Below are 19,815 nucleotides of genomic sequence, written 5' to 3'. Positions count from 1 at the left end.
GTAACAAAACGGGGAAAAAAGGCAAATTGGACTTTGGATGTGAATAATGCGTACTTTATATTATTATTACTTGAGTTGAGAAAATTGTACAATGATAACAATGATAAAAATCATACAATGATGGTATTAAACAAAAATTGGAAAATGATAAAATTGATATTTTTAAAATCGTACAATATACAATAATTGTCTATTCTTCTTCTCCTTCTTCTTGCTCGTCTTCGTCTTCGTCTTCGCCTTCGCCTTCAAGGTCATCGGCTAGTTGCATAGATTGGGAACTAGCCGAACCCGAACCGGAAGCAGAGGTTCCTTCTTCGTTGTCGTTGTGGTCGTAAGAACGGTCTTGTGAGCGATTTTCCGCATCCAACCAATCTTTGAAACACACGCACATTTCTAGTGTTTCGGGTTTTAGACTTGTTCTTCTATCGTCTAAAACCCTTCCGGATGCGCTGAAAGCTCGTTCGGAGGCGACGGAGGAAACTTGGATAGCAAGAATGTCTCGTGCCATTGCCGCCAAAGTTGGATGCTTCGAGCTTTGTTGTTTCCACCATGCAAGGAGGTCGAGGCTGTTTATCTCATCGTCGTCCATGCCTTTGGTGAAGTCGTAACTCAGGTACATCTGCAACTCCGAGACGTCGCTTTGCGTTCTCCTGATTGATGAATCACCTGAAAACCTTGAAATCAAGTTAGTAGCTTGTGAAAATAAATGTTTGGCCTTCTTACTTACGTTTTTGGATGGTTGGGAAGGCCCTGAGCGAGGAACGGTGCCATATTTGGCTTCATAGACTCTATATAAAGCAAAAAACTGATCCTTCACATTAGTCTTATAGTTTTCTACATCATCGTCAAGAAACATGCATTGAAAGTAAATGTCAACTAACATAAATGTGTTTTCATACTTTTGCCTAGGATCTAATATGGAAGCAAAAATATAAATCAAAGGAATCTCACTATAATATTTACGCCACTTTTTTTCCATTGCTGGAAGATACTGATCATAATCACTTTGATCGCGATGATCAGCGAAAAGTTGGGCGAGTAAGCATGCATTAGAAAGAAAGTTTTGAGCACAAGGATTGTAAACAGTAGAAAAACAATACGTCATGTTATATAATAACTGTAAAAATTGCATATATCTTTCACAGTTATTCCAATCATCATCATACAAAGCATTTTGTGGAAATTTTTGGTTGTAAAATAATGTTAACGGGCCCTTGTACTCAATTGCCTTTGTTAACATGTCATAGGTGGAATTCCACCTAGTTGGGCAATCGGTTCTAATTTTTATTACCCTTATCTTTTGTTGTTTTAGAAAACTCTTCCATTCTTGGTATCTCATGTTAGAGCTATTAATAGACATAATAGCATCTCTGATTTTGCTGTAGTATGGGCCAATTGCCCGAACTCCATCCTGTACACATAAGTTAAGTACATGGCAAACACATCTAGTATGAAGAGCTTCACCGTCTAATAGTACATCGGTTAAGTTTTGTTTGATAAGATTAGCTGTGTATGTCATAGAGGTTGCATTATCAAAAGTCATAGACATCATTTTATCTCGAAGGTTGTATTCGTCTATTGCTTGCATTAAATGGTGAGCAATGTTAATGCCGGTGTGTGGGTATTCCAGCATTTTGAAATGTATTATTCTTTTTTGTAACATCCATTGATCATCTACCCAATGGCAAGTCACACATAAATAGTGATATTTATAACCACTATCCCAAGAATCGGCTGTTAAAGATACTCTACAGTTAAGGTTACTCAATTCGGCTTGTAACCGGACTTTGTACCCTAGGAAATTTTTCATTGCGGCGGAACGAACTGTTTTCCTAGAGATTCTTTTATGTTGGGGTTGTAGTGCTTTGTTAATGTAGGTGTTGAATGCGTCACTTTCCGAGAAAAGAAAAGGTTGTTCGGCGTGTACTATCATTTTTCCTAGTTCATCCCTATCCCTCTCATAGTTGTATGTAAAGCCGTATGGATGGAATTGGGAAATTTTGGGCTGGGTTGGATCACTAGCTGGTTTTGCACAAGCTTTCATGTGTCTAGATAAGTGTCCCGTCCCGTTTTTGGTAACTGCCGTGAATACACTATTACATGTTTTACATTTTGCCCATTGTTCACCATCTTTACTTAGGACAAAATAACGTCATACCTCACTCCTTCGGTTTTTCAAAAGTAGCATCTCAGTTTCGGTTAACCATTCATGATGTGTGTGATGGTTAGTAGTGGGACTAGTGGGAGTGGCAGTAGAAGGGGTAGAACCGGAGGGAATTCGGGTACTTTCTTGGCTACCTTGGCTAGAACAATAGTTTTGTTGATTACCGATATAATTAGGTGGAAATTGGTATGGTGGTAGTGGAAATTGGTTTAGTGGTGGTGCTGGAAATCCCGACGTATTATATGGCTCATAGCCCGGGGGGAAGTAAATGGGGTCATTGGTTTGACTCGTAATTTGGGGGCTCGTTGTATTTGGTGGTTCCCTAGAACTACTACTACGGATAAGTCGGCCTTTCCCCCTAGACCTAGATGATGGGTTGTTCGATGCCATAATTAACAATTAATTTTTTAATAAAAAGTGGTTAACTATAATAATAATAATTAATAACAACAATTTTAACAATAAAAATATCAATAATATTAATTAATAACAACAACTATAACAATAAAAATAACAACAAAAATAAATAATAACAACAATTGTAACAATAATAATAATTAATAACAACAATTATAACAACAACAATAACAATTAACAACAATAATAATTAAACAAGATTATTCTAATAATAACAATAAAACAATAATAAATTTAAGATTAGTTTAGATCTTACAACCGTGCTTCAACGCTCCACTAATTACGATTACGAATTTTTTAATTTTTTCCGATATTAGGAAAATAATTAGAGAATTTAAGAGAATAATTAGAGAATTTAAGAAAATAAGGATTATTAGAGATTTAGAGAATATAAGAGATAAGAAGAAGAGATTGTGATTTTGTGATTTGGGAATGAAATGGAGGTGAGTATTTATAGAATTTTTGGCAAAAAACTAGCCGTTGGCCCGCGGGCCGTGCCTGCGGGCCAGCACGGCGGGCCATGCCCGTGCTCGTGCCGGGCCGTGCCTGGGAATTCTCAACCGTGTCCGTGGCACGGCCCGTGGCACGGAAGTTGAACTTCGTGCCGTGCCGTGCTTGACTTCGGGCCGTGCCGAACGGCGGGCCGTGCCGGGCGGCACGCGGCCCGTGCCCAGGTTTAGAGCACCAATATTAGTAGGGTAGGATCTTGTAAATTTTTAATAGACGGAGCTTGTTGCTTGACAGTATAGTGATAAATGAGTTTTTATTTTGTAAAACCATGCAGCATGAAGCTGCATGCCTAGTTACCTACATGATTTCACACTTACCGAGAAAAAAAATATTAGAGCAAATTAAATGGTGTGTACAGGAGACGAAAGGTTTAGTATGGTTTGTATTGTAGAAACTCTAAAAAGGCCAATTTTGTGTCCTCATTCCTTATTTGATAGCATCTATTTTTTTTTATATTTTTATTAACATTTGTTTAGCCTTTTCCCATCAAAACTAAATAAAATTGTAGCTTACCATTGAGGTATTTACAATGGTTGTAGCTTGGAAGGTGAGTTAGCAACAAAGCTACACTTTAATTAAAATACAGAGGTGTTTAATTGATAAATTTTAATTACTCCCTCTGCCCACGATTATCTGCACTAAACGTCCTTTTTACGGATTTCTAGGCAAAACTTTTAGTGGAGTATCATTAAGTTTGGGTGGGTTTAATTAAGTGGGAAAAAGGAGGAAAAGAAGTGGTCCCTTAATTTTTTGTTTTTGGGTGGGCTAAAAGTGAATGGGAAAAAGGTAGAAAATTGAGGGCTCCCTTTTAAGAGTGGGAAAAAGGTGAAAAATTGAGTGTGATTAAAAGATGTTAAACAAAGTTAAAAAATAAAGGGAAATTATCAATAGTACACCCAAGGTTTGGGCCTTTCTCAATGGTACACCTACTCATTTATTCTTTATCAGTGGTACACCCAAAGTTTCATACAGTTATCAGCAATACACCTACCGTTTTCTTTCCGTTAAAAAACGTTAGTTTTGACTTTTTTCGATTTTTTAACTTAAAAAGTGACACGTGGCGGCCTGTAATTGGTCCAAAAAATAAAAATAAAATAAAAAATTAAAATGAAAAAAAATTCAATTTCTCCCTCCTCCTTCCCCAGCCACCCATCCCGGCATCCCCTTCCCCTAACCCTTGCCATTGCCCCTCCTCCAACCACCTGGCCCTCCCTTCTCCTTCCCTGCCACCCCCTTCCTTCTCCTTCACCCAGCCACCTGGCCCGCCCTCTTTCCTTTCCCTGCCACCTTTCATAGCTGCTAGTCATACTCAAAACCGACCCATACCTACCCCTTTACTCTTAGCTCCGGCGACGACCCAACCTCATAACCACCCCCTCCCCCCGTCGATCTCAGCCCTTGAAACCTTTGAAAACCACCCACCTACCATCAAAAGGGAGGATTTTCGTTGGTTTCGTGGGTGGGGTGGCTGTGGATGGACATTTTCATGGGTGGGGACGTGTGGCCGGCAAGGGGGACTCGACGGTGAGGGTTTCATGGGTGGGGTGGCCGAAAATCGACAAGGTTTTTGGGTGAGGTGGTCGAAAATCAAAAAGGGAGGGAAGGGGAGGGGTTTTGAAGGATGGTAGGTGGGTGGTCGGTAGTGGAAAGAGGACGGAGGGGGAATGAGAAAGGGGTGGGATGCGGAGATTGGCCGGAAAGGGAAGTAAGGGCGGGAGATGAGGTGGCCTGAAACATAGTGGGTTTTTTTTTTTTTTTTTTTTTTCTTTTTGGGTTTTTTTTTTTATTTTATTTTTTTTTGGACATTTTTTTTTTGGACCAATTACAGGTCGCCACATGTCACTTTTTAAGTTAAAAAATCGAAAAAAGCCAAAACTATCCTTTTTTAACAGAAAGAAAACGATAGGTGTATTGTTGATAACTGTATGAAACCTTGGATGTACCACTGATAAAGGATAAATGAGTAGGTGTACCATTGAGAAAGGCCCGAACCTTGGGTGTACCATTGATAATTTCCCAAAAATAAAAGTAAGGGTAAGGTGGTCTTTCTACTCTTTAAAATTTACTAACAGAGGAAAGAAAAAAATTTGTTGCATATAATAGAGAACACCCATTTATGGCAAATGTTGCAGATAATTGTGAACGGAGGGAGTATAATTATTATTTATTATTTCAAATTGGAGGTATTTTAGAATACCTCTTTTATTCTGCTTGTTGTTTGTTGTTCTTGATACTAACCCTTGACCTATTGATACAATATCTTATTTCAACTCTAAGATATGCCACTTAGGTACAAGGAGAGTTAATGAGTATTTCTCTCTCAAAAAAAGTTAATATCTACTTTAAATCATTCATGGGCCTTTGAAACCACTACTTAGAGTTTTAAAGCCCATCTTGTGTTCATTTACACAAACCTCAATGTACATCAAGCCCAGCTCAAAACCTAATATTCATTACCAAAAGCCCAAATAAATTTTTGCAGATTTTAGAACGAAAACAATCAAACAGTTTTCCAAATTCCAAGCAACAAATGTATGAGAATGAGTGGATACATGAAAAGTTGACAACTACATTGTATGAGCTAGGAAACATCACACATGCTTAAGTTTGAACACTTTTTTTCTTATGCAATATGAGTTATGTAATCTAAAACAGACACTACACGTCCATGAAAATGTGAAAAAGACTTGTTGTAGCGATAAATAATGCTTAATAAGTCACTGTAGATTTTTGTGTACATTTGTCAACTTTAATTTGGTGTTTTTTCTTTCTCATTTTGTTATAGACAATGTAATGAAGTTGTTCAATTGAACGTTAAATGGGTGGTGTTTTAACTTTAGCAAAGAGACTTATACTCCTAAGCTATCTAACATGGTTATATAACACTTACTAAAAGTATTCGATTTCTACAAAGAAGAAAATATAATATATTTATTTGAAATGATAGCAATAAGTTAAAGAACGCTTGGCGCTATAACCAATCATATATCGCAAAAAATATTTGCAAAAAGTTAGTTCTATATATATTGCAGTTAAGTTTCATAGTTATGAACATCTCATATATTTCATCTTATTGACAGAAATTTAAAAATTACTCCGTATTTGAAATCATAACGTATTATTAACTTGCATCAATTTAATTCATGGAAATTATATATTTTGGTGAAATATTGAGTTTGCATTATAACTACGAAGTAAATGGTAACATATTAAAAAATGACTCATATCAAAATACTTTGAATTCTGTTGAACCAATGATGTAAAAAAAAAAACAAATAGAACCCAAATCAAATCCAATCCAATAATTTGTCAGTTGGAAAAATCTACTAATACATTACTAAGCTTAGTGCTTATCACGAAGATGGAAAAACAAAATAAAAAGGTTTAGGATGATAGTTGAATCAGAAAGTTAAACGTGGCCTTCATGAAATAAATTCATTACCTAATTTAAGCAAACAAAACTACAAACCATAAACCATGAGGTCCATGACACCACATTCCATTATTTACACTTAGATGAATATTGGCTTTGCAATTCTCATGCTACTACTTCAACGTACTTGATTGCCATTTTCAACACGTCTTATCCCTTTCTTTATAAGGCTTCAAAATGACAAAATTACGAATAACTCTCTTATCCGAACATAATCGAACTTATCTAAATTGACTTATTGTAGTACAAAATATTAGTTAAACCAACTTTATTGTAGTCATCGATTGAACTTTTGTGAGCTTATTGGAATTTAACTGAACCTTATTTTTCCTAAATGCTATTACTATAAAGTGACAAGAAAAGGTCAAGGCTTAAGTAATCTTTTCAAAGAAAAACAAACCCCAATTTGAAAGGAAGTAAATTACAACTATGGCAAGAGAAATAAACATGTTTTTGATGAGTAGGAAGGATGATTAATGTTGTAGACAAATTTCTGATTCCGTACCTTATGATATGGAAAGAAATATCTATGGTACACACGAAGTACATGCTTTATGATATGGAAAGAAAAATCTTAGAAAAACTATAAATGAATGGAAGAAGAAAGTAATATCATGAGTCATCCATGTGAAATTACCCTTAGAATGCATATACATGAGGAAACTATGCCTGTCAAAACTCAACAAATCCTTGCTATATCAGATGAGAAACTCCCATGAATCACTTTTCATGTTAGTATGTACTCTCTACTTCATTAAGATAAACTCCACTTCCCTACTCATCTCCCACTTCAAGTACCAATAAATATAGTAAACGAGTTTTTCTGCTCCAACTTTCCTCTAACTAGCCCTTCACGTAACATTTGTATCATAATTAAATAGACTTGACAAAACTTAGCCATTCTACTATACGTAAATTACATGAGAATACCTGATTTTAACCACACCAAACTGGATATGTATTGTGGCTAATAGTTTTATTAAAAATAACAAATAGACCTAAATCAACCTGAAACCAAACTGAATAATTCCTCACCTAAGTATAACCCGAAAAAAAAATCAGGTCCACAAGATCCGATACCCATTTCAATCTTTTAGAGTTTTATCCTCATCATCTTCTATGAAAATATACAGTACAGACATATGCTTGGCCTTTCAGCTGCTAAATTCTGCCCTTTTTTTCTTACTTCAGCCAGCTTATTTTTGGTCTGTATATCTATGTTCTAAAACACAGTTCAAAAAACTTGTACTAGAATTGTCCAGCCAAAAGAAGGACAACACAGACAAAACTAAATTAGAAAGATACATTACACTAGCATAATCTAGTACTAAATTTTGTTCAGGGTAACAGATCTGTAAAGGCTAATAATTGTCCATTGCAAAGAAACACTAACACAAAAACATGTCCTTGCTAAGAATTTTGGCAAAAATGTCCAAGTACAATCAATAAAATCTGAGTTAAAAATATGCAGGCAAGATGTACCACTATCACCTAAATTGATAAGCCAAAGGTCGGTACAAACCTGTTAAAATTTTTTGATGACATTAGGTCTTTTCTCAAGGTGAAAACCCTTCACAATACATTTTTGAATAATTATGTTTTAATAAAAACATTCTAAAAAGAATTAGACCAAATCTACTCAAAAACTTATTTCACAAAGCTATAACCCTGAAAACAGAAGTACTAAGCAAATGAAACTCGCAACATATGCAAAAATTAAATAATAAACTCCAAAAGCAGACGAATAAACACACACACACACTCATAGATATAGGAATGAGCTCAGCTTCTACAAAATAGTTGATGATAAATCCGAAAAGCTAAGGTTTTAGAGAAGAAAATATCCAAATTTTCATCAAACCATAGAATATGAAGGCATAGGACTTTAGGAGTTCAATGGCTTCACAACAAACATTAAGCAATTTAATCATTTGACCTAATTCATTAAAAAAAAAAAATACTCTATCAAACTATACTGAAACTATGCCATCATTGTGCCAGAAAATACGTTGGACAAACACTGTCTGGTGAAAAACTTTCACCTAGATTAACAAAGGTTCAATCATTGAATCTAACTATATATATCAAGTCTTAAACAAGTTGTGAAACTTTTGTTAGTCATTTAAAAGAAGATGATAAATTAACACTACGTAGATATTTTTAACAGAATAGGCCAAATTTTCGGTTTTTTACTACTTCTGGTAGATAGATTGTGAGGTTCTGTCTCTGTTTATGGCATGAAAACTATACACGAAAATGTGAATAGTAAAGCTGACTATACATGATGATATGTCTAACAACCTCACAAATTTAGGACATTAGACTCCTTCAGCTAAGTGCGTAAGATACTTGCAATGTAAAATAAATGCCTCGCTTTATAAGGTAACTCTAACAATGCTCAGGATACCATGAAAATATTACCTGTTGTAGTACTAGAATACAAAGATTAGGATTTTTTTTTAATTTTTTTTTCAACACATGAGAGGGCAAAATTAAGAAAATTTGCACTATCTCACCCTAATCAGAACATAATTGACTATCTCACCCTAATCAGAACATAATTGACTGCCACGCAGCCACGTCTGACGTTGCATTTAATAGTCAGAATAAATGCCTCATAGTACAAATCTTTTGAAGTAGTTGCAGGAAATTTTAATTAACAAAACATCTTTGTACAGAAACTCAATTTATTTCCTTCCCTTCACAAAATAACTTATGCATTTTATAACATCCCTAGTTTGTCAGTCACTTTCAGATAATCAAACAAGACATCTAAACACTTCCACTTTGCCTTGGCATCATCATTTAATAATTTACGAAATACTGTACCCCAAAATTCGATAGCATTGCAAGCCAAAGGTGAAAAGCTTTAACTGATCAAAACTAGATTTCCAACAGAAATCATAATGTAGATCATCGTATGTGCAACACAAAAGATATATGGTACACAAACAGATAATAAGAAAAACCTTAGATTGCTTGAACAATGCATACTTCTCAAGTAAATATACATCTAAAAAGAAGTACATAGAATTTCATTGCAGATATAATTGGTCATTCCTTAAATTACCTGCATTACCATCCCCGTGGTTTTCATTTGCATCTCAATACCCTCTTCTGGCCCTTCATCACAGAGCAGGTTAGAGCAGACTCATTAACATGTACTGAGATGCCAATACTATCTTTATATTTGGGAATTGACTCGGCGGTCAGAGATTCTGTGAAGTTCAAGACAGCATAAGCGCAGCAGAAAAATTGAATGATACAAAACTTTTATGCAATCTAAATAATTTGGCTAAAGGTGAAGAAGAGGAAATGCATACATGAATATGATAAGAAATTAAGAACACAATCAAAGGTATACTTAAGATATAAAATATTTTATTAATCAAATAATCAAAACAAAATTTTATTCCCTAACAGTAAAGTATAGCAAAGATTACTGCTATGTCTTTAAGGAGATACCAATGACCAAGGCAAAACTGATACAGCTTCCAACATAATAGCGAATGAACTAAGTACAAACATTAACGAGTAGTATCTTCTACACGCAGCATCAATTATGCATACTTGTCAATTTTCATAACCAATTAATAAGAACATTTTCAGCTTAGTAGCAAAACAGCAACAGATAAATTGAGTTTTAGACATGCACTAATTTTGAAAATTTGTTACACATTTGTTCACAGATTGCTGACATTAGTACATTACATCTTCCATCTCGCCCCTTAGAGTGCTTGTCTACTAATTACATCCTGCTACCTAATTAGATAGAAATTATAATCAATTTTTTTTAACAAGAGACTGTTTATTTTCCTGATTTTGCCTACCTTATTACCAAATTTTGTAACATGTTTCAAATGAATTATTCAGTGCAAAGTCATCATTGTGGCCTAACATTGTCCTATGTATATATAAGCCAACGCTGTGAGATAGTTTCTTAAGTCTTTGAGAGCAAAAGATATTATAGCCTCAAAGAGCTTCAAACCCTTAAAATGCCGACTATGACGGTTCACACACTTGCAGTCATATTTGGCATCTTAGGTATATATATATAAAGCTTCAAAATTTTCTCACAGCTGTTGTTAAATGGCAGAGGGGGAAAAGATTTCTGAATTGCTTTCCCCTTCTGGGTTTTGTTTACAGCCATGCTCGTGTATAAACTGATACTAATCATGATTTTCTTTGTTTCACCTCAGGAAATATTGTCTCAGTTGGAGTGTTCCTTTCACCCCTGTTAGTCATTCTGAATTTACGAATAACTCAATTCCAGCAACTTCTTCAGTAGGCTCTCTAAAGTCTCACCCTTGCTTTATCTCTCTTTTACAGGCCAACGTTCTACAGGATTTACAAAAGGAAATCATCTGAAGGATACAAGTCACTGCCCTATGCCGTGGCGCTGTTCAGTGCAATGATGCTATTATATTATGGCTCCCTCAAGCCGGATGGATTTCTGCTCATCACTATTAATAGTTTTGGATGCTTTATAGAGGTTATTTACCTGGTGATATTTCTAGTATATGCACCAAAACAGACAAAGGTATATCTTCTGCTTCACTCATTTTTCACCCTCATTAGAAGTCAGAGTCAACTTTTAATTACAATTAGAAAAAACTGCACTGTTCCTTGATCACCCACAAAAGACCCAGGAGAGTAATAGTCGCTTTCATGTGACCCCTGAGCCTCAATATACTATGCCATATTGATTTTTCGGTACATGTAATAACTCAGACAGAACGCTTTTGTGTAAAAAAAAAATTAAAAAAAAAAAAAAAAAAAAAAAAAGCAGCACAAGTATGTAAATCAACATGTAGGAAAAAACATAGTGCAGAAAAGTAATTACTATATCGCCCTTTCCACAACTCCTCCCCCCTCCCCCTCCTAATTTACCTCTTCAGCTTCCCAATTTGTAAAACCGGTGTTGCCCAGGCCAAGGCGAGGAGCTAAATCAGTCTTGTTTTGGGGGAATTTTGGCTCCTACTCTTCTGCATTTGTCAATTACCTATCCAAGTAACCCTATGTGATTCTAAACAAAGTTTCCATTGCTTTAAAGCCATAATTTTAGCACTAAGTCACTTACAGGAGTTTGTTAAATAGTTTGATGCCAGTTGCATCTGTTGTTTAGAACTTTAATAATCCATTTTTTGACATTCTGCAGAATTTCACATTGAAGCTTATAGTTCTATTTAACCTGGGAGTATGCAGCTTAGTCATGCTGCTCACAACTTTTCTTGCAAAAGGTTCCAAGAGAATTACTATTGTAGGCTGGATAAATGCAGCTATCAACCTTGCTGTGTTCGCTGCTCCACTGAGTGTCATGGTAAGTAGAAAAACAAAATCCATTTCTTCAGATTCCTAAGCATGTTAAAAACATATCATATGATCATCTAAACTGAATATTGTGTCACCAACACTTGATCATATATCAGAGGCAAGTAATTAGAACAAGAAGCGTGGAGTTCATGCCTATTTCTCTCTCCTTAGCCCTCACCCTTAACGCCACTATGTGGTTCTTCTATGGATTTTTCCTCAAAGACTATTTCATCGCAGTAAGTACCTACAATCATTTCTTTATTAAATTTATCTTTCCTTCATTATTTGGTACAAGTTTCCTAAAATAATGTTCTTTTGTGATACATAGAAGCTAATCATCATGTTAAACAGGGACCAAATATATTGGGATTTTTCCTAGGAATGATTCAGATGACCCTCTACATCGTCTACAAATACTGCATCAAAAAGATAGAACAGGATTCCATTCATGACGAAACAAACAGAGATTCAAAGTTAGATCCAGTGGATGATGTCGTCAAGGACAACCAACCAATTGAACTGCAGATAGTATAGTGTATCCTTTTCAACTAGGGTGAACTGTTAACTCTCCGTTGAGATCTGGGGTTTCGGGAAATCAACTAGTACCTATCTATATGAAGAGTTGAGACTATCCATGGTAGATAATGATGTAGTTCTTGTAAAATAATATTAAAAAATAACAATAATAGTGATTCAACTTACTGTACTCTATATTCAGGGCGGGGTGGGAAGGAGAAAAACAAGGAAAAGCACTTTTTTTTCTTTTTTTTTTTTTGTGGAAAAATTGTCAAAAATAATACAAACTGTGAGCAATCCACCAAAAACAAGTCAATCTTTTGATTATTTCTGAATAATACAAACTTTGGGGAATATCCGATTTAAACAGGTTATAACTGGTTGGTGATTTGATTAGTAGGTATATGGGACACGTGTCTTATTCTATTGGTTTGACAATTTAATTTGATTTTATTTATTTTATTTAATGTTTTTAATTTTTATAAAGATATAAATTAATATTTATTATCACTATTATTATATAATTATTTTTAAAAAAAAAAAAACCAACCCTCCCCTACCAGCCACCCCTTTGCTTCCCTGCCAACATCCCCTTTTCCCGGCACCTGGCCCTCCGTCGAACCCCTGTCGGCGTCCCAGCCCCCCTCCCCTCCCCTGCGCCAAGCAACAGCTACACTTACCATCACCAATTAACCACTACAGCCCACACGCACAACTCCCACACGCAACAACCATTTCCCCTGCCTCACTCCACCAGCCATCTCTCGCCCACAACACTTCCATCACCTTGCCAAGTATTTCCTCGCAACACCAACCCACAACTGAAGCGACCACTGGACTGCCGCAACAATATATCAACAGCAGCCCTCAATCACCGCTCACCACACGCCGCACAACAATCCAACAACCGCAAGTCCGCAATAGCTTCCCCTACTGCCGCAAGAACAGAGCAATCAGAGCAATTTGCAAATCAATTAGGTTCAGGCAAACCTTAGTAGTGTTCAGCCAAACATATCAGTGACATTCGTGGGTTTATGGGGTGGGGGAAAGGGTTTCGTGGGTTTTTCATGGGGATGGAGAGGGATTTCGTTGATGGTGGTTCGAGGGGAAGGGGATGGAGTTTCGGTGATGGTGGTTCGAGGGAGAGGGAGGGCGACGACAACGGTGACAGCAGGTAGGAATGGGCGGCGGGCCAGCTGGGTTGCTGGGTTGGTGCTGCCGGGAGTGGGGGAGGGGAGCTGTTGGTGGGGGAAGAGGGGGAGGGGTGTTTTTTTTTTTTTTTAATGATATTAATTTTAATTGTTAATTAACTATGATTAAAGCTTTAATTAGGAGTTGATTAAATTCTTAAATGAATTCATAAAAAAAATAAAAAATGTTAACCGGTTATTTAGGTTCCAGGTAAAATATCTCACTTAAAGCGGATACTTCCCAAAGTTTGTATTATTTAGAAATAATCAAAAGATTGACTTGTTTTTGGCAGATCACTCAAAATGTGTATTATTTTTGACAATTTTTCCTTTTTTTTTTTGTAACTCTGAAACTATTTCCAGGTTACAAGCAAATGATAGCTTTCTATTCCTTTATTTCATTCTTCCCTCTCATCCCCTTCTTTCTTCCAAGATTCTTTGAGAGACAAACAAGTTGTCAAAAAGACAACTTTATTTTTAATCTGCTGAATCCTGCCTTCCAAATTAATGAAGGCAGAATGCACGAGAATATCATATCCATAACCTTGATCTAGGACAAAAGAAGGTTATAAGGCTCAAACCCCCCGCATTACAGTGAAAGAAGAACAAAGGAGAGAGAGAGAGAGTCATGTGTGACTACTGTAATTTTCACTAATGAGGGAGGTTTCTTAGATACAACTTTTCAAACTAGATTCTGCAAAACTAGCCAAGTCATTACAGCAGATCAACGTTCTAGTGAGCATTATCAAACAAGTAGCTGCATTTTCCATTAAGCCTAATACAAATTTTTTGCTCATGTCTGGTTTGATTATCATCTCATCATATCCTCCAGAATTCAAGACGGTAGTTGAAGGCACCACAAAGCATGCACAAACAGGAAATTAAATTATTAACTCACAAGGCTCCTCAAATTTCAAACCTGTCAGCTGGATCATTCGTTGTTTTCCGCAATGGACTCTCCTCTAGAAATTAAATTCATTAAAGTTCTTGTAGCATGGCCAACAGCACGGGAGGTCTTCTTTGCAGCGCCAGATACAACAGGTTGAAATGAGATGGCAGGAAGGTTCGCTCTCTCCTCAATCATTGCTGCATAGCAGCCGAGCAGAGCATTATAAGGAATTCAGTTAGGATGAAGAAGTCACTCAATATTTTAGGTAAGCAACCAAAGTATACTTGTAACATACACATAGTCTGATCACGAGCAATAGAGCCAATCTGCTGCATTCCATGTTTGGCTGCTTGAACTGCTTGTGCGGATTTATTGACTCCCTCTGATATCTCTTGGCTGAAAACATGAACCACAGTGATAATTTATCTGGGATTTCAAACAGATTTTGGCCACAATCTACAAGTGTATAGCAAAGATTATAAGCCAAGATGTTCCAAACTTCGAACACTCTTACGTCAATAGTCTCAATACTTACATGTTACATTTATTAATATGACAAAACTACAGGAGTTTAAGGTGAATTTAAACACTTAATTGCAATTAAACAAGAAAACATGAAAGGTTGAGCATTTAATTGAAGATGAAAAGTTTTGGCAGAAAATAAACATTTATGCCAGGTACACTAATAAAATTATCTGTCTCTCTCCCCAACAGCTTTAGAACTGCATAAATTACTCTGCAGAATTTAGAAGTAGGATAACAGTACCACCAAAAAAAAAAAAAAAAAAAAAAATCCAAAATCTTACAGTTTACAGCACATGAAAACTTTTTTACTCCATAAGAGAAGCACAAGAATCAAATGAAAAAAAAAAATAAATAAATAAATAAATTTCAAACCATAGAGAGTTTGCAGATTTCACTGAAAGAGCAATTATCAGCTTGCAGATCTCACTCTTGAATATAGAGAGTTTCAGCAATTATGAAAATCTTAGCACATGAAAAGTAAACTATTTAGTTCAATCTCACTAACATAGTAAATCCTCCCCCCCCCCCCCCCTCTTCCCAAGTACACACACAGAGACAAAACCAAAACAGAAAAAGCATTTCCTTTATCAACACTAGAGCTTGTAGTGCCACATCCTTTGCAATTAGAACGCACCTCAAGAGGCATAATCTGAGAAGGTGAAAAGAAAGTTAACAACCATGAAAGTGGAGTAACTCTACTTTATTTACCTCAAGTCATTCAGTTCCACAGTAAGGTCACTGATTTCGATGCCTGAAAGTCTAATAGCTGCCATTGTACTGGGCAGCTCCTCTCGAGCAGTGTCTGCTAGCTTTGCAAAAGAATTAGCAGCTCTTCCCATAGCCTAATACATGACAAGCAGTAGTCAGACATTTACATAATTCCTCTGCTAATAGAGATTACATAATGGATAGCTTGATGTCTGAATTGATAATTCAATGTCACTTATCTAATTAACAATAGAGATTACATAATTGATAATTCAATGTCACTTATTTAAATTCAGACATTTAGCTAAGCACACACTTTATTGTGTTTCTGAACAAGCAAATTTTAATAAATTGTTCCAGATAGACCAGATCCGGTGAAAGTTGGAATATTTTAATGTAAGTAAATACTACCTCCGTTTCATATTATTTGCGACTTTTTCCAAAAATAGATGATACAAATTGTTTGCAACAAATGTTTTCTTTCCTTTTTAGGTTGTCATTTCTCTTTCTCTCTCTCCTCATCACATCCATCCATATTTTTCTCTCACTATTTACACTGACAAACAAATTTTGCCTAGTAGTTTGTGCACCCTCCAAATTAAGTTGCAAATAATATGTAACGGAGGTAGTAATTATTTTCAGATGTATATAAACAGAAATAATCTTAGGTTCAATATAGTACACTAATACCTGCATAACTCAATTACTCAAATAAGCAGTCTAATCAATCAGTGTTAGACACTCTGCTTTGCCTCCTTATGCCCCCCCCCCCTCCAACTATATTGCCTCAGTTATATATAATGTTCTCAAAAGCTGACAACTGAGAACTTTACAAAGTTTGAATAGCAAGGTGTCCATGTGCTAAGCCTTTTTTTGTTGAAGACAGTTACACTTCATCAGCACTATTTCTGCAACCATTGGACAAGATCCAGGCCCCCAACACCTTAAAGGGAAGAAGAGAGGGAAAAAAAAAAAAGTGGGGAATGAATGTAGATCATCTATAGCAGAAGCTTTTGTCTAATAACCTACTTGAGCTGGGGAACACTTTACAAAGTGATGCATGTTTGCATATTTTTCTCCTTTACAATCACATCAATGAACAATTATGTTTTTCAAATAGGTACTGATTTGAGCATCAAAGGAGCATCCCTCAAATCCAGGTCAGACGCATCTTCTAATGAATAGGTCTTAGCTGATGGCAGCTAAAGGGGAAAGAGGGGATGATGACAACTAGACAAGCATGTGTATGCAGGTCTTAGCTGATGGTAGTCAAAGCATGTGTCAAACAGGATTATTAGGCACAATTTATTTCACTTGACTACACTTGATAAAGCAAAAATTGTTTTGAGGACTTACATACAAGGTAGGAACAGCTGCAGCAACAAAGCTGACAAATGCCACAGAAGTCTGCAATCCAAAGGTAATCAATATAAGTAATAGAAATATATAGATGGTATTTGACTTCAGTCATATAAGAGAGTGGAGTACAAAACCATGGATAAACCGTCAGATGACTAATTCCTCAATTCAGAAACAAAAACCTAATTTTACCATTTAAGATGTCCTAAATATATGTTTAGGGCCCCCTCACCTGAACTTTCTGCTCTTCATTTTGTTTTTTGACATTCTACTCGTTTTCTAAGGAGTATATTCAGGACACTATTTGGCCGAGAAAATATACAGCCTCTCCCCCTTTCGTTTTAATCAGCTAAATCCATGTACATTGTCTATATCCATTTAAGCTCAATACATTGATCATCATTATATGAACCACCGATTTCTCCTTACATACTAATTAAAAATTTGAGGCACAGATGTATTATATCCCCAATTAAAAATCGCCGGAGCTTATATGGAATCATGTATTCATGGATCAACTCCCAAACAAATACTCCCTCGTCTCTATATTATCTGTCCACTAAACTAACATTTCTTACTCCACATTATTTGGCACTTAAAATACAATGCACTATTATCTTTCTTTCTATGATATCAAAACAATTTTATTTTTTTTAGGAAAACATCAATGCAACATTACTATAGTTTCAAGGAAAATAATAAAATCAATATACTAAGCATAAATCAAACATTTATAACACCAATTGATACGTGAAATAGGCATGCAAAAGCGATACACATTCAGTAACCAACACTAAATTAAAAGCCTAAATCCATTAACATTCCATGTAAACTAACACTATTCTAAAAGCAGGCAACTCATTGCTGAAAAATCAACAGAACTAACGAAGAACAACATAGAACAAGCTGTATAAGTCTGTAAAATTTAAAGCAGAAATAAGCAATTGAATTACCGTGCAAGCGATAAATGTTAATAGGAAGAAAGCTTGGTCACTCAAACTGAACTTCAAACGCCACGATGAGACGAAAGGCGGAACATTAGGGTTCTTAATTTCAACAAATTCAGATCGATTTTCGGAGTCAAATTGTTGCACTTGTAATTTCTGAGTGATTGAAATGGGAATTTTGAATTGAGTTGATGAATTTAAATAACAAAGTGTTTGTAAATTGCGACGATTGGAGGAATGAAGGGGGGAAATTGTGCGAGGTTTAAGGAATAGGGTGGAATTTGAAGGAGAAATTGAGGTTGTGAAAGTGAAGTGATGGGGAAGAAGGAGAGAGATAGTGGGGGTGGAAAGATTTGAGGGTAGTTGTAATGGAGATTTCATGATGGTAATTTGGAGAGAGAAAGAGAGTGTGTGTTTTCTAAGAGCTGTGAAGGGCTGCCATGGCCGACTGGTTTTTGCAGCCATGAAAATGGTAATGGAAGCTTTGGACACCTACATTACAGTGTTCTAACTTTCTTCACCCAAATTTATAATTACAAACTGACAATATGTTTAATTAGATTTATTATTATTTATTTATTTTATTTTATTTTAGAAAACGTTAGGCAGCATTTTATTAATATAAATCAGAATCCGCTAAAATTATAAGACTTAGCGGAAACGGACCCACACAAACAAATTCTAAACAACCACGAGTATCTCATCTTGCCACAAGGTGGGCTACCGTGTAACCTACCTTCCGAGTATGTAAAATAAACTCCGAAAATAGTATGGAAGAGGGGGGTGTACCATACCCGGAAGTACATTACATATAAATAAAAGAACATTGGGACAAATTTAATGTTCTTTTATTTATATGTAATGTTTTTTTTTATGAAGCCTCATTTATATGTAATGTTCTTTTTTTTATACGTAATGTAATGTTCATTTCACCCATTCATTTTCTCTCTCTTCAATACTTTCTCTCTCTCCCTATAACTTCTTCTTCCATTTTATTTCTTGATTTTTATAGTTTTTATTTGCTTAATTCATCACTCACAAACACATTTATACTAGATTTTACACTCCAAAGTCCGAATTTCACAACCAAATTTTCGGATTTTTCATGATTTGAGAATTTTGGGTATTTTTTTATTTTGGCTAAAAAACTTGCAATTGAGTGTTCAACTTGTTTGATTTCCACTATTAATTCACTTTACAATGGTTTTCTACTCATTTGAGGTATGACTTCTCTTTCTTTGTTCATCTTTGTTCTACTTATGATTATGAAACCCTAGGTTGTGCTTCAATAGTGAACTCTCTCTTTGCTTGTTATTTTTACATATATTTTGTGTTTTGTGATAATGTTTGTTGTTCATATAAAGCTTTATTATCATGAAATTACTTGATTGTTTGAATTTTTGGCACTATCATTGTTGTTCATCATCTTCTTCCATGGGTTTGGGTAGTAGCATTTTTCCATTATTTATATGTAACATTTTTTTTCAGAAAGATAATGTTCTTTTATATTTATATGTAATGTTATTTTATTTTTAAGTTATGTTCTTTTATTGTATGTAATGTTCTGTATTTTATATGTAAAGTTCTTTTTGATGTACTCTATGTTCGTTTGTAATGTATAATAAATTATTAAAACTACGATTTTTTTATTTATAAGTAATGTTTTTTTTTATTTATATGTAATGTTCTTTTATTTATAGGCAATATTCTTTTATTTATATGTAGTGTTCTTTTATTTATAGGTAATGTTCTTTTATTCATAGGGTGATATTCTTCCGGGTGTACGAAACAATTATTGATTAGATTTTAAGCGTATACAAAGTATTTTTTGTAACGTGAAAGAA

At 35.2% G+C, this 19,815-nt stretch overlaps 2 protein-coding genes across 3 annotated transcripts; one reads left to right on the top strand and one right to left on the bottom strand.

Annotated features, from left to right (window-relative positions):
• Window positions 1-9,386: 9,386 nt before the first annotated feature.
• Window positions 9,387-18,616, bottom strand: LOC110736757. 2 transcript variants are annotated; one of them, XM_021917057.1, is made up of 6 exons: window positions 17,978-18,610; window positions 17,022-17,072; window positions 15,666-15,799; window positions 14,728-14,828; window positions 14,463-14,629; window positions 9,387-9,742 (listed from the first exon to the last, which is right to left on the bottom strand). In XM_021917057.1, exons 1-5 carry the CDS (start codon window positions 18,434-18,436, stop codon window positions 14,475-14,477), a joined length of 900 nt encoding a protein of 299 aa, XP_021772749.1. In that variant the 5' UTR covers window positions 18,437-18,610; the 3' UTR covers window positions 9,387-9,742; window positions 14,463-14,474. The 2 variants fall into 2 exon arrangements, with proteins under 2 accessions (XP_021772749.1, XP_021772750.1); XM_021917058.1 differs by lacking the exon at window positions 9,387-9,742 and adding an exon at window positions 11,794-11,879 and having other exon boundaries at window positions 17,978-18,616.
• Window positions 10,448-12,727, top strand: LOC110736758 (bidirectional sugar transporter NEC1-like). The gene is made up of 6 exons (XM_021917059.1): window positions 10,448-10,568; window positions 10,724-10,760; window positions 10,854-11,064; window positions 11,683-11,844; window positions 11,954-12,073; window positions 12,189-12,727. Exons 1-6 carry the CDS (start codon window positions 10,520-10,522, stop codon window positions 12,369-12,371), a joined length of 762 nt encoding a protein of 253 aa, XP_021772751.1. The 5' UTR covers window positions 10,448-10,519; the 3' UTR covers window positions 12,372-12,727.
• Window positions 18,617-19,815: the final 1,199 nt, after the last annotated feature.

Source organism: Chenopodium quinoa, unplaced genomic scaffold (genome assembly GCF_001683475.1).
Source record: "Chenopodium quinoa cultivar QQ74 unplaced genomic scaffold, ASM168347v1, whole genome shotgun sequence".
Taxonomy (NCBI): domain Eukaryota; kingdom Viridiplantae; phylum Streptophyta; class Magnoliopsida; order Caryophyllales; family Amaranthaceae; genus Chenopodium; species Chenopodium quinoa.
The sequence above is the reverse complement of the archived record's forward strand: the minus strand, read 5'-3'. Positions and strand labels throughout refer to the sequence as shown.

Bases quoted from the DNA above. Each gene is read 5' to 3' on its own strand.
- LOC110736758 (XM_021917059.1), top strand. From the start codon at position 10,520: ATGCCGACTATGACGGTTCACACACTTGCAGTCATATTTGGCATCTTA. The intron at 11,065-11,682 runs GTATATCTTCTG...GACATTCTGCAG, and splicing joins ATGCACCAAAACAGACAAAG to AATTTCACATTGAAGCTTAT. The intron at 12,074-12,188 runs GTAAGTACCTAC...CATGTTAAACAG, and splicing joins TCAAAGACTATTTCATCGCA to GGACCAAATATATTGGGATT.
- LOC110736757 (XM_021917058.1), bottom strand. From the start codon at position 18,436: ATGGCTGCAAAAACCAGTCGGCCATGGCAGCCCTTCACAGCTCTTAGA. The intron at 15,800-17,021 runs GTAAGTCCTCAA...GTCATGTATTAG, and splicing joins CAGCTGTTCCTACCTTGTAT to GCTATGGGAAGAGCTGCTAA. The intron at 14,829-15,665 runs GTAAATAAAGTA...TCATGTTTTCAG, and splicing joins GTGGAACTGAATGACTTGAG to CCAAGAGATATCAGAGGGAG.